Source organism: Mytilus trossulus, chromosome 1 (genome assembly GCF_036588685.1).
Source record: "Mytilus trossulus isolate FHL-02 chromosome 1, PNRI_Mtr1.1.1.hap1, whole genome shotgun sequence".
Classification (NCBI taxonomy): domain Eukaryota; kingdom Metazoa; phylum Mollusca; class Bivalvia; order Mytilida; family Mytilidae; genus Mytilus; species Mytilus trossulus.
Genome location: NC_086373.1, coordinates 103,846,496 through 103,869,539, shown reverse-complemented (window position 1 = coordinate 103,869,539; position 23,044 = coordinate 103,846,496). Strand labels below are relative to the sequence as shown.

At 32.7% G+C, this 23,044-nt stretch overlaps 1 protein-coding gene across 1 annotated transcript in view; it reads left to right on the top strand.

Moving 5' to 3' along the window:
• The window catches only part of LOC134695028 (DNA repair endonuclease XPF-like), a 28,157-nt gene extending 17,086 nt beyond the window's left edge, over window positions 1–11,071 (top strand). The window contains exons 13-22 of the mRNA XM_063556168.1: window positions 183–269; window positions 629–742; window positions 3,489–3,671; window positions 4,282–4,419; window positions 5,530–5,661; window positions 7,064–7,150; window positions 8,006–8,179; window positions 8,909–9,049; window positions 9,422–9,517; window positions 10,417–11,071. Of these exons, the coding sequence (XP_063412238.1) occupies window positions 183–269; window positions 629–742; window positions 3,489–3,671; window positions 4,282–4,419; window positions 5,530–5,661; window positions 7,064–7,150; window positions 8,006–8,179; window positions 8,909–9,049; window positions 9,422–9,517; window positions 10,417–10,656 (1,392 nt within the window). The 3' untranslated portion in view covers window positions 10,657–11,071. The remainder of the gene's footprint in view (window positions 1–182; window positions 270–628; window positions 743–3,488; window positions 3,672–4,281; window positions 4,420–5,529; window positions 5,662–7,063; window positions 7,151–8,005; window positions 8,180–8,908; window positions 9,050–9,421; window positions 9,518–10,416) is intronic.
• Window positions 11,072–23,044: the final 11,973 nt, after the last annotated feature.

Here is a 23,044-nt window from a genome sequence, read left to right as displayed (position 1 = left end):
ATTGGTTTAAGATTGAAACAACTTATTCATGTGTAGTATTTGAGGCCCCCTCCAACCCTGAATCAGAAACTTTGAAATGTAAACGTACTGTTGTTTATTAAGTATATTTTTGAAGAAGTATTTTGTTAAGGAAAACATATGATACAGAGTTTATAATGAAGTAGATATTTGACCATTAATAGGTATTATGTGAAGGACATAAAAGCTTGTTGATAAGACTGTACAACAAATCTCTGGCAATGAAAGGACAATACTTACAAGATGCCAAGGTATTTATATTAGAAAAAGTGGAAATTATATTTTAACTACAATTTTTCTATTTAAGCTGTCGTAAATGTATTGACTTTATATTTCATGTGATATACAGCCATTGACTGTATACTGTGGATTCATTTATTTTCGTGGATACCAATTGACAAAAACTTGCATTTTTGGGATATTAAATTTTGTGGTTTTGGCAAATTCTGCATACATTCCTTTAGAAATATAATCAATGTTGGTAAAATAGACTGCTTGTGATACCTTTTAGAATTAGGGCAATAGTTTCCTGAGTACAAACTAAGTTTGCTGACATTATTTTAGATATATATAACAGAAGAGATTTACTTGTGAATTTTTATTTTCATAGAAAAAGGAAAGAGAAGAAAAGAAAACTAAAAGAAAAGCTGAAACAAAAACAACAGGTCCTGAGTTAACTTTGACCCAAATGTTAGATGAGGACAAACCTAAAGATACATCTGATGTAAGCTTATCTCATCTAGTCTTTATTTGTGATTATCATATTGTTAATCCAATACTTTAGCTTTTAGATACTAACTTTAATTTGGATAAAAAAAAAAGTGTATTTTTTCTTTCTTTTTTTTCACTGTCATAGTCTTGAATATTACTGAAAAATTATTCACAAGATATTCAATATGTAATGTTTCTACATACAAAATCTCTTTCAGTTTGCCCCTTTGTGTCATCTTTTATTTTACATAAAAATGTTCATCAAAAGTAACTTTTTACAAAACTATATATAACATAGCTTGCATTTAAGGTCAAGTTACAGTAAATGGGCTATGTCACAGATTTCAGTAAAATTTGGCATACAACTCTGGCTCGATGAACTTCAAATAAAAATCGAAAAAATAATGCATTTATCTCAATTATCATTTGAAATATTACTGATTGAATTCTCACTAAATGGGTGAACATTTGTATAGAAATCACATAAAATCGGCGAAAACCCTTCTAAAATTTGTCTTAAAATCGCCAAATCTCTAATTCTACTCCATAGATTTTTCTTAAAATCTATATGTTGTTGATACTTAAATTTCCGTTTTAATGATGCAAAATAAAGATAGGGTCACCGACTTCGTTTTCATGGTATACATCATTCAAAGTTGCGTTCTTTGTGAAAAAATCCAACAAAACGTCGAAATAATCGTAACGTTATCGCGTTGCAGGCCGTAAAACGTTGATTTTTGACGTTTTTCACTACCAACAAGGTAACAAATTGATTATTAGACAAAAAACGAAGTCGGTAACCCTATGATTATTTTATATCATTAAAACAGAAATTTATGTGTCAACAATATATAGTTTTTTAAGAAAAATCTATGGAGTAGAATTAGAGATTTGGCTATTTTAAGACAAATTTTAGAAGGTTTTCGCCGATTTTATGTGCTTTCTATACAAATATTCACCCATATTAACCCTTTCACGTTCCGCCAAATTGGACGTAAACTTATGGAAAGACACTATCAAAGTTCAATCGCATATAGCATTCGCACTGAGGCTTACACAAAGGTCGTTTTAGATCCATTTGAGAGATAAATGATAAAATATTTCAAAAAATATAATATATCAGAAATTTTGTCTTTTGAAGTCACGTGTTATCTGTCCAAAAGTCACGTGACTTGCGAAAAAAAAGTAAAAAAATACAAAAGTCTTCCGAAAAAGGTCGTGTGGAGACTTTTATAAGGGCTAATAGGATAAAGTTTAAGTGTCAAAGCAATGTCCTAAGTCTGATAGACACAGGAAAGTTACCATTATGGTATAGTTGGAGGAAATACGTGCTATATGCCCCCCCAAACGTGGATGCCCGCAACATGCAAAATAACGGTTTTCAGCCGTTTTGTCGTCAAAATCTTATACTTGACACAAATTTTAGCTTAAATTATGTTTTTCCAAGCAGCACATAGAATTTTGACTTTGAAAGTAAAGATTCAATGAATTACCAATAATTACTTTGGTGTTTTGGGCCTATGAGGTTTTAGTTTAAAAGGGGGGGGGGGGGGGGTGCAATTAGGACACACATTCTTTAAAAACATACAAACATTGTTTTTAAGTTGACTTTTGTATGTATTCATGACCCTCTTTTTGAAATTGAAAGTAAAGTTAAGTTAAGTTTCATTTAATATAGGAAATTATTTTTTCACCTCCGGCTTTGAGGTTCGAACATGCAATCTTCCTGCTATGGGCTAGTGCAGCTTCCCACTGGACCACGGGAGTTCCAGTTTGATATATCGAAATTTTAATACTTAACTCTTTCATAAAGCAACACAGTGAAAGTAATCAAATAATCAGCCTGTTTACTGTTTTCGTTTAGAAATTAAGTCTCGATATAACATATAATTGTTGTAAAACCCATTATTTTGAGCAAATATAGGATGATATCATACTTTAGTCTGCCATTTTTTTCTAGACTTTTACCGGTTTCTTTATTTGAACAAAAGTGTTTTCGACATTTCCATAACCAGGCACATCAGAAACAATGTTCTGTTACATCTATTTCAACTTCGAAAAAAAAAAATTCATGACTTTTTGTCTTTTTTGTCTTTTTTTCAATTAATTTGGAAAGAAATGACCACAAATTGAGAGTGCATTTCAAGTAAATGATTGCGTTGGTACACTTTCAATCACTTTTTTCACTTAAGTACAAGTTTTAATCATACTTTGAATAGTTTCCCTCAAAAATACACGGCGAAGTTAATAAAAAAAGTCATATTGCCCCTAAAATCAACAGTTTATTTTCCCATACTCGACGGAAATATTAAGTTCAAATCAAAAAAAAAAAGCACGGTTTTTACAGGAGAAAACGTTGTCCGTTAGGGGCGATTTGATACCAAACCGTACTCGGAAGAAGTTTTAGGCACCACTAATCACACAGCTGTGATATAGGGGATTGATTTGAGCCATCAACCACTTCTGTACGTCAACAAATGTCAAAGATTCAATACTTTGCGCAAGTTAGTTACCCAAAAATATAGCCCATCGGTACCAGAGTACCGATGGGAACAGGAAGGGGTTAAAAGTAATCAATCTGCAATTTTTCAGATAATAAAAGAGATAAATGTATTATTTTTTCGATTTTCAGTTGTAGTTCAACGAGCCAAGGTTGCATACAAATTTTTAGCAAAATCTGCGACATAGCCCATTTACTGTTCCTTGACCTTAAGGATAAGAATATAGACTGTGTATTACATTGAACTTTTCTCTTGTAGGACAGTAACAAACCTTGTTCTTCTAAAGATGCTTACTATGGTATTATAGATGAACCATTGACCATCATACATCCTCTACATGGAACAACTGAATGTAACGGGTTGTCTAAAACTCTACATGAAGTACAACCTAGATATGTTATACTATATGATGCTGATATGCAATTTGTCAGGGAATTAGAAGTACGATTTATATTTTATTTGAGTGAATATTAAATTATACCCAACTGATCAAATTTGGAATTTAAGACCATTTTATTCTATTATCATGATGTAAAGTGAACAATAGACAACTTTCAAGTTCGATGCATTTCCGTCAAAAACTCTGGTTTAAGGGAACGTCATTTGTGCGTTTAGGGGCGTCGTCACTTCCATTCTAATGTTGAGCGAGTGGTTGGAAAACTATAATTCTATGTTGTACGAATTATTCGGCAAATTGAATTCTCAAAATAGACAATTAGCACGGCTGTCATTAGGGAGTTGTCATTAAGTACCTACAGAAAAAAAGATTATTTTTAGTTTATCCTACACAACGACGATCACTAAGACGCTTGAAGAACTTTAATAGTGCAGGGATACAGGTGAACCCCTCTATCTAGTAAATGACGTCATAAAGGCACTCATAATTGACGAGTTTTCTCCGGTGACGGATGATTTCGAAAGTGGTCTATTGCAGCTAATCTTTGATAAATTTTAGTTATCTATGAAATAAATGTATCCACAGTAACTGGAAAATATTAGGTAAGAATTATGTTTTAAGTTAATGTACTGATTGGTGTATATTTTTCTGTAGGTGTACAAAGCCAGTACTCCAGGTAAACCATTGAGGGTATACTTTCTGATGTACACTGGGTCAGTGGAAGAACAAAGATATTTGACCACACTAAGGAAGGAGAAGGAAGCATTTGAACATCTTATCTCAGAAAAATCAGTAAGCTTAAATAATTTATTTGTACATGCGTTGAACACATTTAATGAACAGTTGATTTCGGGCCAGGTGAGCTTTTCCCATCACTTGGCGTCCGTCGTCTGTTGTCGTCGTTGTTCATTGTGGTCATAAACTTTTACATTTTGAACTTCTTCTTGAGAACCACTGAATGGAATGAACCAACTATAGCATGAATGTTCCTTATGAGGTGCTGACAAAGTGTTTTTACTTTGTAGGCGGTTCATCATCCAAGATAGGGCCAGTGGGGGACTTAGTTTAACATAGGACCATATGGGAAATACATACAAATATCTTCTTTCAGAGAGCAACTGAATGGAATAAAACCATACATAGTATGAATGTTCCTTATGAGGTGCTGACAAAGTGTTTTTACTTTGTAGGCGGTTCATCATCCAAGATAGGGCCAGCAGGGGACTTAGTTTAACATAGGACCATATGGGAAATACATACAAATATCTTCTTTTAGAGAGCAACTGAATGGAATAAAACCAAACATAGTATGAATGTTCCTTATGAGGTGCTGACAAAGTGTTTTTACTTTGTAGGCGGTTCATCATCCAAGATAGGGCCAGCAGGGGACTTAGTTTAACATAGGACCATATGGGAAATACATACAAATATCTTCTTTTAGAGAGCAACTGAATGGAATAAAACCATACATAGTATGAATGTTCCTTATGAGGTGCTGACAAAGTGTTTTTACTTTGTAGGCGGTTCATCATCCAAGATAGGGCCAGCAGGGGACTTAGTTTAACATAGGACCATATGGGAAATACATACAAATATCTTCTTTTAGAGAGCAACTGAATGGAATAAAACCAAACATAGTATGAATGTTCCTTATGAGATCCTGACCAAGTGTTGTTACTTTGTAGCCAATCCATCATCCAAGATTGCCACCAGCGGGGGACTTAGTTTAACAAAGAACCTTATGGGAAATACATACAAATGTCTTCTTTTAGAGAACCACTAAATGGAATTTCAGAATAAGTCCACCCATTTCACATAGCTGTGAGTATAAGGTAAAACTGAAAATACATATTTTCCTATCTGTAAATTTCTTTGAAGCATGAACATTGTATTTGATTTCAGGCAATGGTTATACCTGAGGAAAGAGATGGCAAGATGGAAGATGATCCTAATCTGGCAAGGGACACAACTCCTGCTAATGCTACAGTGAATACTAGGAAAGGAGGTCTTCATTTAACACAGTCACAACAAAAGGTCAGTCTTGTATAAATAATAGATGTTAAAAGAGAAAGGATTAACTTTTTAGTCAATAGTATGGTCAAAAGTTTGAGCTATATTGGCTTTGTAACAGTTGACATAGTACTTATAGGGCATCAATTGGCAATGAACACCCCATTTTTATGCCCCATTTATGGGCATTATGTTTTCTGGTCTGTTTGTTTCATTCACCTGTTTGTCTGTTCGTATGTTTAGCCATTCATATGTTCGTCGGTCCGTCTGTCCCACTTCAAGTTTTTGGTCGAGGCAGTTTTTGATGAAGTTGAAGTCCAATCCACTTGAAACTTAGTACACATGTTCCATATGATATGATCTTTCTAATTTTAATACTAAATTAGAGATTTCTTCCATTTTCACGGTCCATTGAACATAGAAAATGATAGCGAGATTAGGCATCCGTGTACTAGGGACACATTCTTGTTTAATTTCTTTTAGTTTAAACATATTTATTTATAGTGGATTTGGAAACAAGTTTTACAACTTATATTAATCCCTTTCCACTTTGCGGGTGCGAGTGCTGCCTTGTAGCGGCATTAGCCTACTCTTTTTCGAAATCTACAAGGGTGTCTTTAACGTGCAAGAGATATGGCTCTCTCTTAACACGGGCCAGCCATTTATCGTCCCCGTCCGACGGACTATCATCGTTTCCTCAAGACCATACTCGCAAATGGTGTCAAGGGAGAGCCGAAAATTGAGTTCCTGAAATTTTCATCCCAAACGGGAATCGAACCAGGAACCTTTGTGTTAGTAGTCCGATGCACTAACCACTACACCACGGCTCTCTTTTAATTTCTTTTAATCAGATGATATTGGGGTTTTCTATAGCAAAACATGGACTTTGCAAAAATTGCAAAAGATATAGATATTGTGTACCTGCAACTCTTCTTTTTAGTATATTAAATTAGATAGTCCCATTGTATATCTTCTGTCCTATTATTTATTTGAAAAGTGATGAGATTTTATGCATCAAAACAGACTTTGCAATCTCTATACATTTTTTTTCATTGAATAAGACAGCTTTAGTCTAATGAATTTGTTATTTATCTGCTCCTTATATCAATTTACCATGAATAAAAAAAAAAAATAATTAGCAGGTTTTGAAAATGTATGGATCAGACTAATAGTTAGTGCATTTTGATTGCAACTGAAAAAAAAAAAAAAATTGTATGCATAGATGCCAAAGACAAATTCATTTGTCTACCCCAATGAAAAGAGGTTGAGTTTAATAAAAAAAAAACAACAGTTGCACTCTCTCTGAACATAAATTTTGATTTATTTCAAAAATTAAAATCCAAATACTGAATTACATTTTTACCAATAGTAAGTAAGTAATCTTTGATGTATCAAAAGTTAATAATTTCATGTATTTATCACCTAGGTTATTGTTGATATGAGAGAATTCAGAAGTGAACTACCATCACTGATCCATAGAAGAGGTATAGATATTGAACCTGTAACAATTGAGGTATGCAACTTACAAGTTACCTCTTATAATTGTTTTAGAAACCCATATGAATAAAGGGAGATGCAGGTTATTATGTCAATGAGATTTGAAACCAACAACTTAAAAAAAACTAACAAATAAAATTGAGCAAAGAGACAACAACCCGCCAAAGAAAAAAAACAAAAAAAACCTCATCTATACTTCCAAAATATACAAATGTCTACCAAATTTGTCAAGCTCTAAATTGCCTTTAGTTTAGAAAAGTTTTAATTTATCAGATCACCTAAGATTAGAATCAAGAATTATAATATATGCACACATAACAAATATTTTTATATCATTCCATATTATTATAATAATTTGAATAGTTTTTCTATGAGATGCTGTTGTTATTATATAATGCCAAATTGTTACAGTAAACATGAATGGCTGAAAACCTTCAACAAAAGTTTGAAATATGAAAAGATATTTTGTATTAACTTTATTTCAAGACACTATATACAATTTGATATCCTAGCTTCCATCAACGACTCAGCTGAAAAGATATAAAATATGAAATAAGAGAAATTGTGTTTTGATTTAAAGGTTTTGTGAGTTTTTTTCAACAAAATTAACAGATTATAAAGATGAGTACTAAAAACAGCACTCACTAACAATATTACTTGTAGGAACAACAAAAATACTGTTTCTTAAAAAAATTCTATGATTTTAAGTGCCATTAACATACTGTTGGAATGATTTTTATGGCCTGCAACGAAGTTGTTGGTGCCATATAGTTTTACCCTTGTTTGAATATGAATTGTTGGAGGATGTTTGAGCACTGTACTGAGCTATATTGATATAAGACAATTGTAAAATATATTTCTGTTTTGATAGGTCGGAGATTATATTTTGACACCAGATATTTGTGTGGAAAGAAAAAGTGTTAGTGATTTAATTGGTTCCCTGAACAATGGCCGATTATATAACCAGTGTGTGTCTATGTGTAGATACTACAAGCGTCCAGTTTTACTCATTGAGTTTGATACAAACAAATCTTTTGCTCTGCAAGTAAGTGTAAATCATTATTACCATTTTGATGCCCATTTGTACAAAAAAAAAACATGTTAATCAGTTTCTCCTTGTTAAATTTTGAACCAAATGTTAGTATTTCCAGTTACTATTGATGATTATAATGGAATGCTGCCTTAGTATAATCTTCTAGAAGATTGCTGTTTTATGGCAAAATACCTTATTATATATGTGGTGAAAATAATGTAATTGATCGATAGCTTTATATTGTGTTGATACCCATCAATCAAAGGTGAGGGGGTATGTTGGAATCATCTTTTCATAGGTTTGTCTGTGCAAATATTGCATGCCACAAAATTCATAATACCTTTCAATTTTATTCTTTTTGTTGCCACAGAACAAGTTATTAGAAAGGTTATAATGTAACTCTGTTAAGTAAAAATCGTATTTTAGTTCATATTTACAGATCTTAATGTACAAAGGTATGTCCAGCTTTTGACTTCTGAGTGTGTTGGAAGGATATGCATGATGCTTTATATCATAATAGTCATCTACAAAAGGTTTACCACAAAGTCAGGTTTGAATATCTGTCTACAAGGACAAGGACAAAACTATAGTCCCAATTTACATACCTCTTATATGATATTATTTGAGATCATTTTAGTTGCTATATTCATTGTTGGATAGTTGCATTTTTTACTGTTTGAAGATATGAATTAAAGTCAGGAGAATTTTGATTTAAATTGAATGCCAAATTTATAATTTCAGGGGAAATATCCAATAACAAGTGATATATCTATACAAGATGTGTCCTCTAGGCTGACATTATTGACACTACATTTCCCTAAGCTGAGAATCCTGTGGTGTCAGAGTCCATATGAAACTGCAAAAATATTTGAAGAACTGAAGGTATATATCAGTACATTATTAACAGTAGAAGTGAAGTTGTTCATTGGTGCTCTGTTATACAGGCCACAATGACAGTACATTGTCATGCATTTTATATTTGTGTCTTTGGTTCTTAGCACAATGCAGTCATTTGCTTCTAAGATTAAGTTAAAGGACACCAAATAGTCTACAAATTGTATTCTATGACAAAAGAGCCATGTCAAATAGACCTGCCTTGATACAATAACTACACTTGAACTTTTAAACAAATTTATGTTAATTTGATTGCTAAATGTGTTGAAAATATTGAAAATATTCCTTTATATCTACTGCTACATTTAAGTGTTTCATCATTAGCAAATATAAGTATTTTAAATCTATTTCTTCATGCAGGAAGGTAGACAACAACCAGATGCTGAAGCAGCGATGACAATTAACTCAGCTGAAGCAGATAGTGAATGGACAGAAAGATACAGTCATAATTCTCAGGTAATGTCATTTATCAGTTGATTGTATTATGCTTGTGTAATGTCCAGTAGCAATTATTTCATGCTAATAATGGCCAAAATAAATTAATAGTTCCAATTGTTATTGTAGCAGAAGTGCATTTGGACTATTAATGTCTCTTCGGTGATGCTCAAGGCTAAAATATTGAAAATTCAACTGAATAAAAACTTTTGTAGAGGAAAGTTCTGCATGAAAAAGTAATAATAATAATAATAATAATAATAATAATTCTTTATTTAAAGAGGGTTACACAGTTAGCTATAAAGCTAATCTTCCCTGAGGCCCTCATGAAATACAATGAAATATAACAAACAATTACAAAATATCAAACAGACACACATACATGAATAATGAAATAAAAAATGAAATATACAATTTTCACAACAGGTAAAAATTACAAATTCACATATGACATATATTTATAGTAATAGCATCAACAATAACAAGTTTGAGTAAGTGTGTGAAAATAATTATGCATTTAAAAAACACAGCTTCTTAATGTTCCAACCAGTAATTTTTTTTTGATCCAGATGAAGGGCCAAGCATTTGTTCTTTCACTGAAACTTAGGTTTTGCTAGATATTTGACCAATCAAAGAGTTGTTTTAAGAATTTGTTTAGCATACAGAAAGCATGTCATTTACCCAACACATTTCAACTGAAAGTTAGACACACTTTTAGAAATCCAAGGAAATTGCATATAAAAAATGAACATATTATCATCCTTTGAACATTGTCTGCCAAAATATTTAGTGACACATACAAATCGGACTTAAAAAAGTGCCTATTTAAATATATTATAAACAAACTGTGTAAATTGAAATGTTTTGCATCATATTCAAATCATAGAATAAGAAACATAATTATTGGTTATATTTTATAGGATTTCTTGTTAAGAATGCCTGGTGTCAATATAAAGAATTACAGAAAAATCATGAATAAAGTGGAAAATATTGCAGAACTGTGTAGTATGTCTGAAGACCAGATTAGTGAACTGTTAGACAATAAATCAAGTGCTAAACTCATGTACGACTTCATACATACTGATCATAAACAATCAGAGCATTCTGGGAAGGCTATTAAGGCTAAAGATTTTAAGAAAACATTGAAAAGAAAACGATGATGACAACAGATGTGTATAGAACTGAATTAGCAGCAATGAATTCATCAAATTGTTTACTGTGGAATCATTAATATTGGTTTGATACCAATTTTCGTAGATTGTGTGGGTAAAAGGAAACCATGAATTCAAGTATTCAACAAATTGCAAATTTTCTAAATAAATGTATGCAGACTTAGCCAAAACCATGAAATTTTAAAAATGTCCACAAATATGCCAGTTTTCCTCAATCCACGAAAAATTGGTACCCACGAAAATAAATGAATCCACAGTATTTATACACATTAGCATTTTATGTGCATATTTAATTTCATCAGCTCATGTTTCTATCATAAACAACTACATATGTTTGTATGTAATGAATAACATTAATTTATTGAATTCAATATATTTATTGATAACTCATTAAAATTTGTAACAATTATAAGCATTTACATCTTATACTTCTCAATCTTGGTTGGCATTGTTTAGAATGAAATAAACTATCATATAGTTAATAGTAGATATTATTATGCATCAACTAAGTAAATGGGAAACTATTAAAGTGCTGTCAGTGTATCTGTCAATAGCTAGGTCTCAGAAACTTATCAATGAAATATTGTATTGACCAATCAAAGATTAAAATCTATATGAACAGTTATAGTTTGAAACATACCTCACAATACATAATAAGGCTTAAAAAGTTATATAGAAGAAGACATAATGACTGTTTATGAATAGGAAATAAAAAAAAACAATGAAAAGCAATGCTTTAAGTAAATTCAACAACAAATTAACATATATACTAGCCACTTTGTGGTTTAAGATTTGTTCAAAACACTGTCATAAATGAAGGTCATTGAATTATCACACACCTGAGTCTGACTTATTACAAGCTCTTAGCAAACAACATTATGGAAGTTAGTGGAACCATCTTTATTTACAGCCTCGATCACAAGAAAACTTGCTCTACTGCTCTTCTTAAGGGTTGGAGGTGAAGGGCTTTGATTGAAAATAGGTATTTGCTGTTTCTCTGCTAAGTACCCAGCATTTCGGAGTAAGAGCAGAGTCAAAAAATTTGGCCAGGTAGAGTTGCATGTCTTTCCTGAGAAGTGCTACTTCTGATTCCTCACATTAAAAATCTGACTATTGGTTTAGTTTAATGCAGGGTTCGTATCACATTATCATCTTCTTGTCCTAAAAATGCATATAACTTACCACTGGACTTTATACAGCCATCCATCCATTCATGCATTGAACCATGTTTTACAGCATTCTAAACCACCTACTTTTATGACACACATGTTAGGTAATTAGGCGATGCTTGACATGCAAATAGAGTATAACGTATATCCATACTAATTCAACCATCAAAACATCCATGCACAGGTACATTTAATACAAAACTGGAAAAATTATTACTTCTAAAGGTCCATACTACTTGATGGATAGAGACATTTTGGAGAGACTTCAAATGAAGAAGGGCAGTTGACCCACATTTCATGCTGAACTGATTTTGATTAGGTTTTTATTATCATTGACAAATGTTAAGTCCAAGTTTAGTTTTCAGTTTCTCTGTCATCAGCAATCATATAAATAAATTTAACAATGCATATAATGAACACGAAGAAGGGCTTCCAAAAAATGATAGATGTTCACTTATGCCCTTGTTCACACTTCATTTGTCATTTGAGATGATTTATGTCAAAGTTCAGTTCTTGGATAATTTTTGACTCAATGACATAACTTGGTCTAAGGATGCAACTATGTGATTTTGAAAGTCTCTTGTAAATCATTACTTATACTGACATTCTTTATGATACTTTATACTCAAGTATGTTTGCAGTGATGTCTAAGATGTCAATGATCACAATATTTGTATAACTTATCTTTATTGCCAGATTTAATAATCTGTGGTATATCACATCCAGCTTATCATAAACTCAATTGAAGTAAACAAGTTTAGGATTTACTTGAAAAGTCATATTTGGCTCAATATACCTAATGCTAAGTTTATGATTATACTGTTTGTTTAATCTCTGCATGTGGTATTTTTTAAATCAACATTAATTCACGAAGACATGATTTATGGACAATAATTTAAGTTTAAGTTTATGGATCACTATGAAAGTAGATCAAAAGGTTCAATACCATAAAAGGAAGGTTGGGATTATTTTTTAGGGATGATGGTCCTAATCATTTGGGTATTCGGGGTCAAAAGGTCCCAAAACAAGCATTTTTATACGACCGCCAAATTTGAAAAATTTTCGTTGTATATTGCTATCACGTTGGCGTCGTCGTCATCCGAATACTTTTAGTTTTCGCACTCTAACTTAAGTAAAAGTGAAAAGAAATCTATGAAATTTTAACACAAGGTTTATGACCACAAAAGGAAGGTTGGGATTGATTTTGGGAGTTTTGATCCCAACATTTTAGGAATTAGGGGCCAAAAAGGGCCCAAATAAGCATTTTTCTTGGTTTTCGCACAGTAACTTTGGTAAAAGTAAATAGAAATCTATGAAATTTATACACAAAGTTTATAACCACAAAAGGAAGGTTGGGATATATTTTCGGAGTTTTGGTTCTAACAGTTTAGGAATTAGGGCCCAAAAAGGGGTCCAAATAAGCAATTTTCTTGGTTTTCGCACCATAACTTTAGTATAAGATAATACTAAAGTTATGGTGCGAAAACCAAGAAATACTAAGATAATATAAATCTAACACAAGGTTTATGACCACAAAAGGAAGGTTGTTATTGATTTTGGGAGTTTTGGTTCTAACAGTTTAGGAATTAGGGGCCAAAAAGGGGTCCAAATAAGCATTTTTCTTGGTTTTCGCACCATAACTTTAGTATAAGTAAATAGAAATCTATGAAATTTAAACACAAGGTTTATGACCTTTAAAGGAAGGTTGGTATTGATTTTGGGAGTTTTGGTCCTAACAGTTTAGGAATAATTATTGGCCCAGTTTTTAAGTTGATCCAAATCGGGGTCCAAAATCAAACTTTGTTTGATTTCATCAAAAATTGAATAAATTGGGTTCTTTGATATGCCAAATCTAACTGTATGTGGATTCTTAATTTTTGGTCCTGTTTTCAAATTGGTCTACATTAAAGTCAAAAGGGTTCAAAATTAAACTGAGTTTGATTTTAACAAAAATTGAATTCTTGGGGTTCTTTGATATGCTGAATCCAAACATGTACTTAGATTTTTGATTATGGGCCCAGTTTTCAAGTTGGTCCAAATCAGGATCTAAAATTATTATATTAAGTATTGTGCAATAGTAAGAAATTTTCCATTGCACAGTATTGCGCAATAGCCAGAAATCTTCAATTGCACAGTATTGTGCAATAGCAAGACTTTTCAATTGCACAGTATTGCGCAATAGCAAGAAATATCAATAGCAATTTTTTTTTTAATTAGAGTTATCTTTCTTTGTCCAGAATAGTAAGCAAGAAATATCTAATTGCACAATTTTGTGCAATAGCAAGAAATTTTTTATTTGGAGTTATCTTTCTTTGACCAGAATCAACTTAAATCTATGTTATATACAATATATATATATATGCAATGTATATTCACTTTTACTACCAACTGATAAATTAAAACAATCTTTATCATTCAGTGATACCAAGCACCAAGCACTTTTTTTTTACATCTTAATATTTTATGATGTATTTAAATGAGTAGTTATTGTTGCAAACTCCATTAGAAATTTGAATTGAGATCAGTTTTGGAATAAGGGAAAGGGGGATGTGAAAACGAATTGGGGGGGGGGGGGGGGGGGGGGTCAATTTTTCTCATTTGAAATTTCATCAATATAAAAAAAAATTCTTCAAACATTTTTTTGAGAGGATTAATATTCAACAGCATAGTGAATTGCTCAAAGAGAAAACAAATAAAATAAGTTCATCAGAACACATCCATTCTGTGTCAGAAACCTATGCTGTGTCAACTATTTAATCACAATCCAAATTTAGAGCTTGATTCAGCTTGAATGTTGTGTCCATACTTGCCCCAACTGTTCAGGGTTCAACCTCTGCGGTCGTATAAAGCTGCGCCATGTGGAGCATCTGGTTCTAGTTTCAAGAAAATAACTTGTTTAGAAACATTTTGTACCAGAAGGTTCAATACCACATGTGATCACATGTAGAAGGTTATGATTCATTTGTGGTGGCAACTTTCCATACCGTTCAGGAATTAAGGGGGGAAAAAGCTTCAAAACAAGCATTTTTCTAGTTTTCATTCTATAACTTGTAATAAGTGTATTGTTTTCTTTTAAATTGTACCCCATTTTAAATATATAGAATTACTTCAAATGAAATTATTTTTGTAGGTGAGGTGGGGGGGATATGAGGGAAAGGCTTTTTTTCCCAAGAAATTGAAAATATTTGATGATTTGTGTAAAAAAAAATCAACCAGCATTCTGGGACTCAGGTTGAGCTAAGTGTATAACCATGTGTTGATATTCTGGTGTTATGAGTGTGTGTTATTGGTTGCTATCTCATTAAAGTATTCCCTTTGTCTCTTTTTAATAAAAACATAATCTTTCCAATATTTGATAGGTGTTAGGAAATATTAAAACATAATTTGTAGATTAACCATGCTCATGATCAACAAAATGAACCAAATATTCAAGTGTCATACCAAATTTGCTTTTTACCAGAATTACAACTTAATCTTTAAAATAATGCGTTTAAATGGTCTCACTTGCTTTTATCAAATGTATCTATAGATAAAAAAATCATCAATGTAACATTCAGTCTTTTGTACAGTTATCTAAAAAATCTATGCATTAGGAGTTGAAATGTTACATGTGCTTTTTAGCTCACCTGGCCCAAAGGGCCAAGTGAGCTTTTCCCATCACTTGGCGTCAGGCTTCCGTCGTCGTCGTCCGTCGTCGTTAACTTTTACAAAAATCTTCTCCTCTGAAACTACTGGGCCAAATTTAACCAAACTTGGCCAAAATCATCATTGGGGTATATAGTTTAAAAAATGTGTTGGATGACCCGACCAACCAACCAAGATGGCCGTCACGGCTAAAAATAGAACATAGGGGTATAATGCAGTTTTTGGCTTATAACTCTAAAACCGAAGCATTTAGAGCAAATCTGACGGGGTAAAATTGTTTATCAGGTAAAGTTCTATCTGCCCTGAAATTTTCAGATGAATCGGACAACTCGTTGTTGGGTTGCTGCCCCTGAATTGGTAATTTTAATGAAATTTTGCTGTTTTGGGTTATTATCTTGAATATTATTATAAATAGAGATAAACATTAAACAGCAATAATGTTCAGCAAAGTAAGATTTACAAATAAGTCAACATGACTGAAATGGTCAGTTGACCCCTTTTGGCTTTAGGAGTTATTGCCCTTTATAGTCAATTTTTAACAATTTTTCGTAAATCTTAGTAATCTTTTACAAAAATCCTCTCCTCTGAAACTACTAAGTCAAATTTAACCAAACTTGGCCAAAATCATCATTGGGGTATCTAGTTTAAAAAATGTGTCGGATGACCTGACCAACCAACCAAGATGGCCGCCACGGCTAAAATTAGACATAGGGGTACAATGCAGTTTTTGGCTTATAACTCAAAATACCGAAGCATTTAGAGCAAATCTGACGGGGGGATGAATTGTTTGTCAGGTGTAGATCTATCTGCCCTGAAATTTTCAAATGAATCGGACAACCCGTTGGTGGGTTGCTGCCCCTGAATTTGTAATTTAAGGAAATTTTGCTGTTTTTGGTTATTATCTTCAATATTATTATAAATATAGATAAACTGTAAACAGCAATAATGTTCAGCAAAGTAAGATTTACAAATAAGTCAACATGAACGAAATGGTCAGTTGACCCCTTTATGAGTTATTGCCCTTCATAGTCAAATTTTAACCATTTTCATAAACTGTAAATTTTTACTAACATTTTCCACTGAAACTATTGGGCCATGTTCATTATAGATAGAGATAATTGTAAGCAGCAATGATGTTTAATACAAACACATCACCATCACCAAAACACAATTTTGTCATGTTACCATCTGTGCCCTTTGTTGTTTAATATTCACATAGACCAATAGTCGTAAATTTTTGTAAATTTTTAGAAAATATTTTCCACTGTAATTACTGCGCCATGTTCATCATAGATACAGATAATTGTAGCAACAAGAATGTTCAATAAAGTAAGATCTACAAACACATCATCAAAACACAATCTTGTCATGAATTTATCTGTGTCCATTGTTTGATATGAACATAGACCCAAGGTGAGCGACACAGGCTCTTGAGAGCCTCTAGTTTTCATTCACAAAAGCACAAATGTATATTTTTATTTACTAAATGATCTTACAAAACTGGAACTTATTAAGCTCTATTATAAGGGGCACTTGCTATAACCTCTTTTTATAAGTAGAATCTACATACACTTTTTGCACTGACAACTTTATTTATACAGTTGTCATTTTTGGTATGGTAAAGTCATCTGTTTAAGTGATTATATTAACTTGCCTGAAATCTATGCAAAATCTAAAAGTTTGATACTAAAACCAAGAATATGTATAGTAAGTCTTGTTATAGATTTATTTGCCAAAAAAAACAAGGTAAACTCTCTTAACCTAAGTTTCTTAATATGATTTACTATATGTCCAATACTTTGGTACAATTGATCACTTTACGGTAAAAACATGAATCTTTGCACGTTGTTAGTTTAAACATATTTATTTATAGTGAATTAGGAAACAAGTTTTGCAACTCAAATTAATCCCTTTCCACTTTGCGGGTGCGAGTGCTGCCTTGTGGCGGCATTAGCCTACTCTTTTTCGAAATCTACAAGGGTGTCTTTAACGTGCAAGAGATATGGCTCTCTCTTAACACGGGTCAGCCATTTATCGTCCCCGTCCGACGGACTATCATCGTTTCCTCAAGACCATACTCGCAAATGGTGTCAAGGGAGAGCCCTCCCAAACGGGAATCTAACCAGGAACCTTTGTGATAGTAGTACTAACCACTACACCACGGCTCTCTTGCACATTGTTATATATAATGATAATAAACATTTTGGGATATGGAGCCATCTGGAGAAAAAAATCCATTATGGCCGTCAAAATTCAAAATGGACGCCATTTGTCAAGTGGCTTTGTCCTATATGTTGGTTTGATTGATTCCTTTATAGCAAAAGTATCAAACCTTGCTCAGTCTAGTCATGATGCTAAAAAAAAAATTTTGAAGCCCTCTAACAAATTCCCATAATGACCGCCAATAGTCAAGAGACTTTTTTCATTTATTGGTATAATTAATTTCTCTATAGTTAAAGAGTACACCTTTCAAAAGTGGTAGTTATGATGCTTATAAAAAGTAAAATCCCAAAAATACTAACTCCAAGGAAAATTCAAAACAGAAAGTCCCTAATCAAATTGCAAAATCAAATGATAAAACACATCAAACGAATGGACAACAACTGTCATAATCTTGACTTTATAAAAAAGAAGATGTGGTATGATTGCCAATGAGACAACATGTACATGCATTTTATAAACATATTGGGAAATGGACCTATAATTGTTATTTTTTGCGTCATTTTGGTCTTTTGTGGATAGTTGTCTCTTTGGCAATCATACCACATCTTCTTTTTGTCGAGCCTTCGACTTAAGTCGAAAAGGCGAGACTAAGCGATCCTACATTCCGTCGTCGTCGGCGGCGTCAACAAATATTCACTCTGTGGTTAAAGTTTTTGAAATTTTAATAACTTTCTTAAACTATCCTGGATTTCTACCAAACTTTGACAGAAGCTTGTTTATGATCATAAGATAGTATCCAGAAGTAAATTTTATAGTAAAAATAAAATTCCATTTTTTCCGCATTTTACTATAAATGGACTTAGTTTTTTCTGCGGGGAAACAAAACATTCACTCTGTGGTTAAAGTTTTTAGAATTTTAATAACTTTCTCCAACTATCCTGGGTTTGTACAAAACTTGGACAGAAGCTTGTTTGTGATCATAAGATAGTATCCAGAAGTAAATTTTGTAAAAATAAAATTCCATTTTTTCCATATTTTACTTTTAAATGGACTTAGTTTTTCTGCGGAGAACCATTACATTCACTCTGTGGTTAAAGTTTTTAAAATTTTAATAACTTTCTTAAACTATCCTGGGTTTGTACCAAACTTGGACAGAAGCTTATTTATGATCATAAGATTGTATCCAGAAGTAAAGTTTGTAAAAAGATTACTCCGTTTTTTCTGTAATTTACTTTTAAATGGACTTAGATTTTCTTGCAATCATAAACTAGTAACAAGAGGAATATTTTTATTGATTTTTTCCTCATTGTTGTTAAGCCTGCGATTTACAGCAAAACTAGGCGAGACACTGAGTTCCCCGGAACCCTTACAAATTTTTTATATCAGCTTTGAAAAAATCCAAAAGGGCAGCAAAATTCAAAATGGCCGCCAATAGTTCGACTGATCCTGAACGTTGGGTCTGAATCAGCCTGACCATACATTTTTTCCAAAGAGAGCATTTACTTGGGTACAGAAAGTCCTTTAGGATTTTCATAAATATCGACATATAGTAAAATGTTTATTATTACCATAACTTACACTATAGAAAGTGTCATGCCTTTACCTTAAAAAGGTGAATGATACCAATGTATTGGAATTAGACTCTTGACTGATGTAAATCGACTGATTTTAAAATGCCAACCATAAAGGATTAAAACGGCTGAAAAACATATTCAAAAGTGTTCATTAGCATTATTACTAACAATGTGCAAATTTCATGCTTAACACCTAAGTAGTCGATATATTGGATTTAAAAATTCTTATAAATAATAGTGTCGGTTTGAATAATTCGTATTTCATAAACAGGAAATTTACAGAAAAGGAACATACTCGTCAATGATAATTTATGTCAGCAAATAGGTGCTGACTACCTTAATAGGGATAAAATATTCACCAGCTGTGGCTTCGATCTTGTGGTTGTAAAAACACGCAAAAGATAGCAGGCTTAATAAGGTGATGTAAGTTTAACAGTGGGATAGCCAAATCAAATAACATGATACCAGTATGTCTTTATAACATCATATTTGAAAGAACGTTCAAGCAGTTATGTTAAGTTTTACCACAGAGTTAATTGAATCCCACCCCCCACCCCAGCTGTATTAAGATTCAGAAAATCAGATATACCAGTGGAAAGAGCACTATCAATTGATTTGTTTTCATTCTAAGGAACTAGAATGGTTCAAACATCAGTGGATAATTCTAGTGTTCAGGCAGCACTATGGACATCCATTTCAGGGTCCAACTACCATGCTTTGTTTGGTTGCCAGATGGGAATAAACTACCTGCAATCACAGGCACTTGTCTCAGAATTTGTTTTCCATATATACCTTAATGTTATATTAAGTTATATAGGATATTTTTTTTTCTGAGACAAGTGCCTGTGCCTGCAATGTCTGCCTGACTATCTTTGTTTCACTAGCAAGCTAAATCTTTTGCAATGAGACGACATTCATATGACATATTTCGAAGAGCCGTAAGAAAGCTAAATTGAGGTCAAACTCCCCTTGCGCATTTTGACCTACCACTTTTTAAAGTAGCATCCGTGACTAATACAATAGAACTGGCCTCGGGTGTAGAAGTTGGCTTGGAGATACTATTATTGGACGAACTAGTGTTTTAGTATATGCCAACGCTACATCATCCGGTACAGTAGATTCATTTATGAGGGATTCTCATTTTACAAAATCGTGTAGAGCACATGAAGTTACAGCATGCACACTTTATCGTTTATTGTCAAACACTTTAATATAGCCGATACATATATTCTTTGAGTGATGGTAATTAGGGTAATCTAAGAATTCGAAAGGTGGTGTTTGGAAAGATCTAAAGAATATCTACCTTTTAAATTTTGGTATGTTCCCCAGCGATTTGAATATTTGTAACTTGAGATGGATGTTTGCTAGGGCTTAAATGTAATCATGAAAATAATACTGATTTTTTTGTAGAGACTAATGATACTTTGAAATCTGTTTTCAGAGACTTAATTATAACTGATCTTTCAAGTTATTGGCTTATTATGGCTATTAGAAGTAGTATTGAACTCAAATATGGCTCGAAACTTCCTCCGTAAACGAGGGACGAATTATACCAGATGGATAGTCAAACTCATAGATTGAAAATAAACTGATAACGCCATGGCTAAAAATAAAAAGACAAAACAGAGGCGGATTTAGGGGGCAGGGGGTCCGGGGCCCCTTATGAGAAAACAATTTGGTTGATTATATAGAGGATCACTGAAGCGTGACAGGAGCGGGCCCCCTCTTAGGCAGCCAGTGGGTCCCAAATCGGAAAGGTAAGCAGATCCTGCTCAACATGTGGCACCCGTTGTGTTGCTTATGTTATTACAAATCCGGTAAATAGTATAATTCGGTAGGTAATATTCGAGAAAAGGTAAGTTACATGTAAGGAACAAATCTATGAAACGGTTATTACATAACGGTCAACCAACTCGTGGTGGCAATGTAAATATAAATGTCTTTTTTTTTAAGCTTGTGCTTTATATTACTGTAAGTCAAATTATGACAATTTTGGAACATTCGACATTTAATTTAATAATTTGACTTTTAAAGACTGTGCTTCTTGCAATGCCTTGCAAAAATTGAATGAAACAAAAAAAACGAAATTTTATATTGTATAGTACATAAAAAATAAAATGGTAAATGAGTAATGTGTCAAAGAGACAACAACCCGACCATAGAACAGACAACAGCAGAAGGTCACCAATAGGTCTTCAATGCATGCATGTTTCAGCATTTAATTCTTGCTTATTGATGAAGTTTTAATTCAGTTCATTTAGGGAAAAATTGGCACCAAATCATACTTTAACCTGTTGTTTTGTCTGCCCTGTAAAACTTTGCGCCTGTAGAACTTTCCGATCCTACATCACATCGTCAGCGTCAGCAATCATTTAGGTTTAGTCAGTTTTGATATAAAAATATGAAGATGTGGTATGATTGCCAATGAGACAACTATTCACAGGAGACAAAATGACATCGGAGATAATTAACATTTATAGGTTACCGTACTCCCCTCAACAATGAGCATAAACCGTACCACATAGGCAGCTTTAAAAGGCCCCGAAATGACAAATGTAGACACAAAACTATCGGCCCGCCCTGATTGACGTAAAATAAAAATAGATTTGATATACAGCAAAAAACGACAACCACTGAATTACAGGCTCCTGACATGGGAAGCCACATACAGAATGTGTCAGGTTAAACTTGTTTGAAGGCGCTAACCCTCCACATACCTCGGTTAAATAGTACACCATAAGAACAAACTATAAAAATCAATAGAAAAGGGCTTAATAACCAATCAGATCAATACAAAGAAGAAAGACATCTAACAAAAAACACAGACTAGATGTGACTATTTTACATCCTAAAAATGACGTTTATTATGTTAGTTTTATATCTGGCCTTGATTCCAACCACAAAAAAGACACTAATATCCGAGAAAAATCACAGTTACTGACAGCTAGTTAAAAGCCAACAACTGAAAAAAATGCATCTAAGACAAAAATATCAACAAGTACACATCCAACATCCAATGTATTTAACATCCAATGTATTTAGTGTAAAGACGTCATTAACAGTCAAGAGAAAAACATAACCTTGTGTAATGCCAAGATACAGACATCAGCAGATCTTAGAGCCATGAATGTGCATATAAAATTGAGAATGGAAATGGGGAATGTGTCAAACAGACCCAACCAAAGAGCAGAATAAAGCCGAAGTCAGGCAGTCTTCAGCCGTGACAGGGAGTAAATGGGCACTAGTTCATATGTATATGAAAATAATATTTAGTTTGCTTAAGTATTTTTATGGCAATTATTCTGACAAAACTATCCAGAATTTATACAGCTTTGACAAAATCTTTTTTCTCCGAAGCAAAATTACGAAACAATTTTTTTCCATGTTTACTGATTGATTGATAGTCGGAGGGATAGAATATGAACCAAAATTTAGTCTAGAAATTATAATTGTACAGTCTTGGGTCTTCTCTTTAGGCAGCAAGTTATGAAAAACTTCATGGAGTGTTATGAAAATGTTATAAAGCAATAAGTTCTAGGGGACGGGACAATTTTATTTTGTCCTCCCCCTTTTAAAAAAAATCTATTATTTATTTATTTTTTGTTTGACTTCAATTAATATTGTCGCATTTTTCTGTATACTATGAACATAGATATGTTATAATTAATAACTTGTTTTGTATTCGCTATTTAATATAAATAAGGGCCGAGGGGGGGGGGGGGGGGGGCATTTAATATAAGAAAAAAAATATTGTTCCTAACCTAACAGAACCCGCTATATATATTTTGTGTAATGAATGTACAAACAAATCAGTTTGAAGGAATA